Here is a 10,554-nt window from a genome sequence, read left to right on the forward strand (position 1 = left end):
CCTATTGACCATATGTATTCGTGTAGTCTATGAATACCCCTAGTATAGGTATCCCACATCAATCGTTTTTCTAATTTAAACCAACAACTTTATTTTCTATTTACTCCATATTTTTTTGTCCGAAGGAGCACATGCTCTGCGCATGTGAGGGAAGGGAGGTGAAGGACGGTTGTTGACTGCGCTTTTAAGTAGTGGAGATAGATGAGTAACACGTTGGTTCATTGTAGAAATATATGGGAGAACAAGGTAAGCAAATTGCACCGGCACATCCCATTATGACTACAAAGTTTAATAGGAGGAGGAGGCATCGGGAGTTGATATACAAGCTATAGTGTGTGTGATTAAGCTTATTTTCTTTGGCCTCTATACTTGGATCTTTTAAGAGAAAGGAACGGATCCTCACCTAGCAGAGGTGGTGATAGTATAGCTGTTCTGCATAAACTGTTTTGCAATTAGCAAATGCATAGATAGAACTCGTGGGCAGCTCACTGTTACACCAGCCTAAACGATCGTGATCGTGTATATGCAAATCACACTTCTACGTTTTAAGTCTTAGAGCCTGAGTTTAGTCACCGTGTTGTGAGGTACATATTGATTTTGTCATCAGCTGTGAAGCAGCAGAGATGCGAATGAAGAAGAAGAGCAAGTTTCCATGGACATTGATCAGTACGTAGGAAACGGAGGCAACAGGAAGTGAAGCTACTGACTGTGGTACCACACGGGCCGCTCCAGTTCTTTACCAGCATGAGAGAACATCATGTAACTACCTATTGGTTAACAAAGTGTTCCAATGATGTAGGTAGACAACATGTGTTGTTGCATAGAGGACCGTGTTGGCTGCCAAAAGGGCGTGAGCGCTCGTTATTTACTTTTCTGGCATATAACTTATTTCCTTTTTTATAAAGTTTATACACGTAAAGTTTATATTATTAAGTTTGTACATATGAAGTTTACATATTTGACTCCAAGTCAACTAGGATTTGATTTCTAATTTTAAATCCATATATATGTATATATATCTATATTAGAAAAATATATGTGGGAAGTTTGAATACTTAAAGTTTATACATGTTAGTTATATAACGTGCTCATGTAGAAAATATCATACGCTAGATAGACTCACCCGTCCGGTGCTGCCAACGATGCAGAAAACGCGCACCAGTTAGGGGGACAAAGCGAGGCATGAATATGCTAAGGATTACGGGTGCGTTCTTTTCCCTTCGTTATTCTCACACACCTATCTTTTCCTACCTATGCTTATAAAACAAAATTTAATTTTTCACCCTAAATTTAGGGGTAATGTCGGAGTTTTCATTATAGTTTAATTTTTAACTTTTGCTTTTATATAGCTAATAACATGTATATGAAATATTTGTTTACAAATTATTTTTCATTTGCCATTTGACTTTTCCCTCGTCTCTAACGCATGCTTCCTGATGGTATTTTTCTTGTAAAATGTTTTTTATACAAGTTTATCATCTCACTTTTCTATAGGATATTTCTTAACTTTTCAGCAGCTAATTCTATAATTTACACTAGTAAATAGGTATTAGAAAAGTTAAATAATATTTTATCTACACAGTGTGTCACCAATTCTTTGTGTCAGAGTGCGGCACATTCCATATATTCTGCACGCTTGATGCATGCATGCTCGGTTCTACAAAAACTAATACAGTCACGTCCATGTTTTTTCACGATTTTCTTTTAATCTGTTTCTTACATTGATACTGCTCTACCATTCAAGCATGGCAACCAACTGCAATATAAAAAAGTATCAGTATCATAGGTGCATAGTCTTATTAAAATTTTTGTGTAAATGTACAGAAAAATGTAAGTTATAATTAAAATATATTTAGCAACAAATATAATCACGACAAAATAAATGATAATTGTGTAAGTTTTTGTAATTTGATAAATAGTCAAAAGTATGCCAAAAATACAATAGTGTCATCTATTAAAATACGCTGAGAGTATTTCATAAGAGAGATTTTATTGTTCTCAAGAAAGTACACACAGGTACCAAAATTTTTACATCTAAGATACCAAATTTTATATTGAAAATATTTTACCTTCCGATACTCTTTCAATATTGTTAGTTACTCATTTCACAAAACTACAACGATAGTGAATGATTTTATAAAATCATGTATCTTTTGTTCCCTTAATAAGTTTGGGCCCGCTTATCATACACACATGTGGTAGACATCAAATTATATATATTTTGGGTAACTAGAGAACGGACTAAAGTTGAGGTTTATTGATAAAATCATTTGCCATCGATGCAATCTTGTGAAATATTGAGTAATCATATAAAACAAAGCGATATTTTTCAACAAATAGTTGTACTGTTCTGAAATTTAGGCAGTATATATCATCGACCCCCCTAGTAAAATTCTTGGAGGAAATGCAGTTGGAGGAGGGGAATGGTAACAGGCCAATGTCTGCAAGTCGCACACACATTTGATATGATCGACCAATCATGTCCAGTAGGAAAAGGAGACACCGAGAGTTCGATGCGGTTGCAACCGTACAGCTCAATCAGACTGTGAAGAACAGACTGCGAGCCAACCAAATGAGATCCAGCGTGGCAAGCATGTGCATCTCTTAATTTGCATCGGTGGCTGATGTAGCAAAATGGAAACGTAGCTTCCTTTAAAATTGACCGTGATTGAAATTAGGGGTGCATAAGGATTATATATATATGTTTATATTTATTGGTATTTATATAGTTTTTTTAAAAATTTTGTGCCGAAGTCATACTGTTAACTATGACTTTTCATAGATAATCTGAAGGTGTTAATGACATGGCTTCCCGCTAGCAAGGTAGCAATCGTTTTTGTGCGTGTTTGATCGCATCAGATTAAATTTTCCATGCTCACCACCGTCAGGTTCATCCGGTAGGGAGCTCAGTCCACAGCCTGTGCCGTTACATCGACGTTTATCATAAAAATGTTTTCTCTTATCCTTGGAGCATCTATATACTACATTCATCCTAAAATAATTTTATTTTTATTTCATCTTGTGAATTTCACAAAGAATTTATTTTAAAATAATTATTGTATTAGAGATTGATAAAATAGAAAACAAATATATCGATATTTTAGAAAGTAGGGACAAACACATTGTGGTTTGAAAAGGTGAACGATATTTTAGTCTCTATAATCTTGTATGGTAGAGACAAGTGCATTGGACAAATATTTTAGCATAAAGTATTTTTAGAACGGAGAGAATACCCCTAATTCTTGAAATGTGCTTATCTATGAACAATCGTGCCAAAACTTATCTTACAGGTTTAAATAGGCTTGGCAAGTCATATTTGATATCCCTAATTCTCTTTTAACTTTTTTCTTACGTTTTATAGAGGTATATAGCACCATGCTAAAACTATGAGGTATTACATCTCTATACCTCATAGGGAACTAAAATACATGCCTCGCCGTTGTCAATTATATAATTGTTCTCTAATCAATTCAACCAATTTAATTAATTTCAATAGTATGTAGTTATATACCTCTCCAAAAGTAGGAGAAAACCTCAATGATAAATAGCAGAGGCAACATTGATCTCATTGTGCATCATACCCTATGCCATCAGTCCATCACTACAGGAGCAAGGACTCTCAAAAAAGGCAATGAAAGTGCCTCTTTCAGATCTAACTAAATTCCACTATGAAATGGAGGCATGGGGAATTCTGCTTCAAGTGATCAGTGCAGCCTTTGATGATCAACACCACAGACCGGTGCTTGACTAGAAGAAACTACCACGAGCAATAGAAGATGTTGATGCATGGGCTTCATTTCGGCGAGCCGCCATGGCCTCGACCACGAGGCTGCGGGCAGCATCTCTCCATAGCAACAACATCATACTTGGGACAGGGCAGATGAAGCAGCGACCCTTATGGAAGAAATCATCACGAGCAGTTGATTGCTAGCGACAACATTGACACCATGTTTGGGTCATGGGCCATCGAATGTATAGACATGTTTATTAATCAATCTAGGCAAATATATGACTTTGTAGATGAATCAATAGAAAGCCAAAACATCTTCTAACATAAAATGCAAGGAGCAGTAGATTGATAAGTGGAACACACAAAATTATTGTGATCAAGTTCAGTGGTTTATTCTGGCCTATTAATCTAATTAAGCCTAACATTTCTACTCTGCAGTCAATCTTTAAATCAAGGAACAGTTAGCAAATTGTCTGTTTAATGTCTATTAGCACCAAATCACATAAGATCCTTGTGTGCAACCTGTAGCGGTACCCGGAATTTATATACAAACTACAGAATGAGAACGGGTGATTAATGTGATTTAGCTTGGCCTCTATATATGCTTGAACCTTGAAGAGAGTGGAACAGATTATCACGTAGCAGAGGTGATTATAGTATAAGTTAGTGAACAGAGCTCTTCTACATCAACTGTTTTGCAGTTTGCAAATCCAATCATAGTCATAGACCTCGTATGTAAAATCATGCTTAGCTTCTTTGCTTATATTTTAGTGCCAATTGGTCATCAATGAAAATCAGGTTTTTTATATTGTACAGTGAAGATATGACCGTGCATCACGATCGTGAGCCAGATATAGATTCATGGGCTGAATTCTTCTTCATAAATGGGGAGAGTCGAATTCATTCATGGCAAGAATTCTTTTCTTGTAGCATCAACGTCAGTTTCTTAGAACCGTAGAGAAATTTTACGGTACTTAACAAAAGATCTGAAGTTAAATTTTTTTAGCGTAAAATTTTGATAATTTGAGCTTGGTATCTAGTTAACTAGAGGTAAAGTTTGAAGGATAGTTAAAAAGCTCGTAACTGACAATGTTAACGACAATATTTTGATTGCCGTTAGTAAATTAGCCATTGTGGGAAGGATATACCAGATTTGGGAAGCTGATGCGTTCACAAGATGGTCTCCAAATCAGAGATATAATTAGTTTTCTTACGGGGCAATTGTATAACTGGTCTTACTTTGGAGTCAAATTATGAATTTAGCCCTGTTTTTTCAGTTTACAGATTTAGCCTCGCTTTTTCAAAATCGAAGCTCACGTTTAGCCCTACCGTCAAATAACTGTGAGCAGTGTAAATAGAAAAAAAGAAAAAACATGTGAAATGACAACAATACCCCCATCTAGTCTAATCCAATAGGCAGGCGGTGATCACACCGGGTGGCGAGGGCGCGCGGCGGCGTGCTGGCCAGGGGGCAGCGACGGCCAGGCGAACACGTCGAACCGCGGCGAACTCCTAGTGAACAACGCCACGCCGACGGTGGACTGGAGCTTCGACATGTATGTGAACTCCGGCTCCCTCACCCAGCTTTCCAGCCACTCCCGCATGGCCGCCTCGTCGAACGACGCCACGGCGCGGTTGAGCAGCCACGCCGTCCACCCGAGGCTCCTCTGCTGGATCTCGCCGGCCGTCGCCTCCGCCTTGCCGAACGCCAGCGCGTTCCCGACATACCCCGGCGGGATGCCGTTCACGCGGCCCCGGCATCCGATCATCACCGTGTACAACGTCACCTGCTCCGGCGGGAGGCGCCGGGCTCCGCAGACGGCTCGGCAGATGTGCGCAAGCACGGCCTGGAGCGAGGAGATGGTGGTCGTCAAAGTGCCTGCCATCTCGTCTTTCGCTCTCGCCTTGGAAAACAAAGACCAATGCAACTTTCAAATTGATATACTGTACACCCATACAGGCTAGACCACAATTTTTTTAAACTTTGTTCAAATTTTAGTCGAATGTATTATAAATCTTAGTCAAATTTATCAAGCTTCAATCAAATAACAATCAAAATCGACTCAAATCTATTAAATACAAGTTAAATATTAAAAATATTTCTTAAAGTACATACATGTGTAAAAACAGGGCCAAATATATAAATAGTACTAACAAAACAAGGTCAATGTGTAAGGGTAAAGACGTCCACTTTTTTTCTCACTTAACACCGTTAATATGACTTAACGGAGTAGGGCCAAAAGTGATCTTCAATTTTAAAAAGCGAGGCTAAATCCGCAAACTGAAAAAAACATGGCTAAATCTGCAATTAGACTCCAAAGTAGGACTAGTTATATAATTGCCCCTTTTCTTATATGTATAGTTTCCTTTTTCCCTTAGAAATAACACTATGGTCAGTTTCCTGTGATCGAGCCAAACTCTATATCGACCCATCAATATAAATGTGTTTGCACGGGGCCTTGTAAACCTAGATTCACACAATACACTTTTGATGCATCGTCATCTTAGGAGTACATAGTGAGAGCTCTCGATTGGGCTGCATTGGTTCGGTTCAATCTCCAACACTTAAGTTCTCATCATACAGTAGTTGAGTAATTTTTTGTCATGTAATAATATAGACAAACAATCAAAAGTGTAGCAAAACACAAACGATGTCATCTATTAAAATATGAATAAAATATGAAGAGAGCAGCAAGAAAATATATATTAGTATCCGCATATATCATAGGCCATACAACACATAACTTCCTCCTCTCTTAAAACTAACTTTGATTATGAGAAAGCAGATATATGAATAAAGAAGATCAAGTAATCATGGACGTGGAAGCTAGGTCGATCAGTACATATGAAATGGAGGCACCAGGAAGTGAGGCCAGTGCCTCTACTACTACTGAAGTTGTTGTTCAGTGCCACCGTAAGAGAGCATCGTATAAGCACAAAGCATTAGGCTGTTTGGTTAGGCCATTTGGCCCGGTATGGTGTTACAGCATAACCCAAGTCCATTAAATATGTTTGTTTTAAGTGAGCCGGTATCGAATACCACGTAATTGGATTTTATCACTAGTGTTGTAGCATGTAATTATAATGAATAGCCCAAATCGAACAGTATTTGGTAATGTTCTATTACCGTGTGTTTGAGGAAAGTGCACCGAAAGCAAAGCACGCCAAGAAGATACTTTGGTTGGCATACTCAACTCGACTAATATTATGATAATATTTAGCTAATTTGATTAAGATTTGGCTAACAAAAAAGTCATTATTTACTGTGTCATTGAAATATGGACTCTAAATATTAAATAAAAAATCTTGTCATAAGTATAGCACAAACGAAATATATATCTAATATTAAAAATAAAATCTTGTCATAAGTATAACATAAACGAAATATATATCTAACTTGGTTCGATTTAGCTAACATGAGTTGTGACAAGATTAGACAAGCTATGATAGCCAACCAAACAACCCTCTGGTCAAGACCTTTGGCCGGTTGAAGAAGTGACTACTGCGACGCGGTTCAGTGCCCTCCATGTCCAGACGGGGGTTCAGAGGCGAAGCGGCCGAGGTTGATATCAAGCACACTGATGCTGCAGACTGGAATTTTTTTATTTTTAAACCCTTTTAATAAATAATTTTATTACTAAAGCCCGGGAGAAAATGTTTTCATCGGATAAACCCGATTGTCACGCCACCAACTGCTACACAGAGTTTTTGGTGTGGTTGGTTTGCCACGCAGTATTGTATTGTCACGTCACTGACATTGGCGTGGCCAAAAGGTTCATACAGTGAAAATATTTTTTCCCGAGGTTTAGTAATAAAATTATTTATTAAAAAAGTTTAAAAAATAAAAAATCGCAGGCAGGTGCCTTCTTTCCATCTCGTGATCAACGAATATTTCTTTTTGCTATAATCTAAAATTTTGAGTTGGTCATGTGCATGAAGAGAGAGAGAGGAGAATCTAATTGTGCTTTTGTTGAATATATTTTGGAATATCATTCAAAACTTCATTTTTTGTTCTTAGACATTTCGAACTGTAAATGCTCTTTTCCCACCTTCAACCTCGTTTCGTTACAGGCTAGCTTAGATACAGCCAACCAAACGATGGAGAAGTGGGTGGTTACCATTAAAGAGAACAACCAACCAAATCAAGTAAATTGATACCCCTCTGTCCCATGATAAATGTATTTTTTAAAAATTATGATTAGTATGTTTATTGTTATTAGATGATAAAACATAAATAATATTTTGTATGTGACTATTTTCTAAAATTTTTTATAATTTTTTCAAATAAAACGAATTGTTAAATATTGGACACAAAAATCAATAAATGCAATTATATTGGATGAGAGGTAGTACCATGTAATCACTTCTCGCTGCATTCATTACCGTTCGGATCTTTTTACAGTACACCGAAGTTACGGCGGACCCCTCCATTCAACCATTATCCAATAGGCAATAATAATCTTACCTAATGGGTGGTAGAATATTTATTATCGTTGAGTGACAACTACAGACTATTATTACCTTATAATAATGAGCAATGAAATGAAGTTTACTTGTAAAATTTTACAAAATTCAAAATATAGTGCAAAACTAAGATAGTTAATTCGAATAATGATTTTATAACTCAATTTTACTGATTTTGATTACAATTTTATATGGAATATGGCAAATATGACAATATAACAAATTTTTAATTATTTGTTTTATATTTTTTAAAAAATACATAAAACATTGATTATTTTATTAATATTTTATGCTCACTTTTAAAAATCTTAAATAAATACTTAAAAATCTCCAAAAATTTAAATGCGATTTCATATGTTTTTGGACCCTAACTCACGGTGCAGCACGTGAGTCGCAACTCAAAGTAGCTAGACTCTCTCTCCCTACATATGTATAGAATATACACTGTTTTTTTGAATTACATATGTTTCATGTTTAATTTAAAACATGACATAAAAATTGTTATTAATTAACTGTTTTCATGTGCGTTATATATTTTTTCTTGGATTGCATGCATAAGAACAATGCATATTTGTACTTTTCTTTATTAGTTTAAGTATTTATGGTAGGAAAGAAAAATAAACTATCAAATTAAATTAATGGCTAGTATTTGTCGTAACATAGGTAAGATGGAGTACCCTAAAAGGGCCATGTTCGTTTCTGTACGCACGCTTTCCGAACAGTTAAACGGTGGATTTTTTATAAAAAAATTTCAATGAAAAAGTTATTTTAAAAACCATATTAATATAATTTATATTTTTTAATAATTAATAATTAATTAATTATGTACTAATATATTACTATGTTTTTCATGCTAACATACCTCCCCTCCCCGCCGAACGCGGCCAAGAACTCTCACACTAAACACCACCCTAGTGGCAAATAAAGCCATCAATGGTCTAGCTAACCAGCGTGTGTTGTTGCCGGAAAGACGAGGGCGATGCCGTTCAGTCCAGTGCTGCCGACCATGCAGACAACGCTCACAAGTCCAAGGGGACGACAAATCGAGACATGCATATGCTCAGGATTACAGGATGATGCCCACCTGAACTTTTAACATTACTGGATTTCAAAAACACCATCACAAATAGACCTTTAGAAAAAACATCAACCAAAAATTAAATCCAACCTTATAGCCACTCTATTATATTTGTTGACTCTAACATGAGCTTATACCTAGTAATTTAGCTTCTACCATTCAGCTTGCTCTACATGAAGCTGTATGAGAACGACATATGCAAATGGTTGTAATCTACCATCCAATAGGAAATGGAGGCACTGGGAACTTCATTTCAGGATGCTTGCCATTTCACAGATCATATCCCTGAACAGAAGCGTGAGAAATTAAATCCACAGCTAGTGGGGAAAGAACAGCCCAAGGCCACAAATGCTTTCAACCTCTCATTTGTTGCACGGCCACCGAGTGTTCTTGCCTGGGGCAGAAACAGCTTCTCAACATGCTGTCCATGCCAGTTAAAGGCAATGATCCACCGCGATGGAAGCCTATGCTGTCGGTCGTGTTCTTTCTCCCCCGGTCGAGATGAGAGCAGCATGGACTGTCAGTGAGATTGCCACTAAAATGTTGCCTTACTGCAGTTGCCATCTAATTGCGTTGTGGTCGAAGATTACCCTTCATTGCATTTTCTATAGCAACTGTGTTTCTAGGTAATCCCAGTGAGTCGGTGAGTAATGGTATTAGACTTTATACACAGTTCTACCATTCATTTGATCTTCACGTTGCCAGAATTACAATGGTTGATCTATTCACATTGTCATGTTCAATAGTCATCTGTGTACAGTATGCTGCAGTACGATTAAAAAAAAACTAAAATCCACACCAAATTTAAGCTTAGAATTTTAAAATTTAGCTTATAAGTATAAGCAAAAACGAACAAATGGAGCTAAACACCTTTGTGGTGCTTCTCAAAGGCTTCGGGTAACGTTGATTTGTGAGAAAATTGATCTCGCTATCTACTCAATCTGTATGCAATATTATATCTATAACTTGCTAATTGCTGATAGTAAATTAATTATTGCTGCTTGTTAGTTGGCTACATTGGCGTTTTTTATGTTCCTATATCAAATTAGGTTTTATCTTTTGTGATCGCACTTTGAAGCGTACATTTGCATAGGTCAATATTTAATACATATTTATAACTTTCTGTTTGTTTTGAGAATTAATCTCATGTTTAAACTAATTATTTTATCATTTGCTTCCAACGGGAACTACATCATCAAGACTCAAGACTGCAAAGTTGAAGGAACCGAGCCATCAACATATATAATTTTGTTGCTTCGGATAACATATTTAGCACTGTTTC

The 10,554-nt window shown here is 36.6% G+C and overlaps 1 protein-coding gene across 1 annotated transcript; it reads right to left on the reverse strand.

Moving 5' to 3' along the window:
* Window positions 1-5,157: 5,157 nt before the first annotated feature.
* On the reverse strand, window positions 5,158-5,616 carry LOC107304364 (rosmarinate synthase-like). Its single transcript, XM_015838151.1, has one exon. It carries the CDS (start codon window positions 5,614-5,616, stop codon window positions 5,158-5,160), a length of 459 nt encoding a protein of 152 aa, XP_015693637.1.
* Window positions 5,617-10,554: the final 4,938 nt, after the last annotated feature.

This window comes from Oryza brachyantha, chromosome 6 (assembly GCF_000231095.2).
Source record: "Oryza brachyantha chromosome 6, ObraRS2, whole genome shotgun sequence".
Lineage (NCBI taxonomy): Eukaryota > Viridiplantae > Streptophyta > Magnoliopsida > Poales > Poaceae > Oryza > Oryza brachyantha.

Bases quoted from the DNA above. Each gene is read 5' to 3' on its own strand.
- LOC107304364 (XM_015838151.1), bottom strand. From the start codon at position 5,616: ATGGCAGGCACTTTGACGACCACCATCTCCTCGCTCCAGGCCGTGCTT.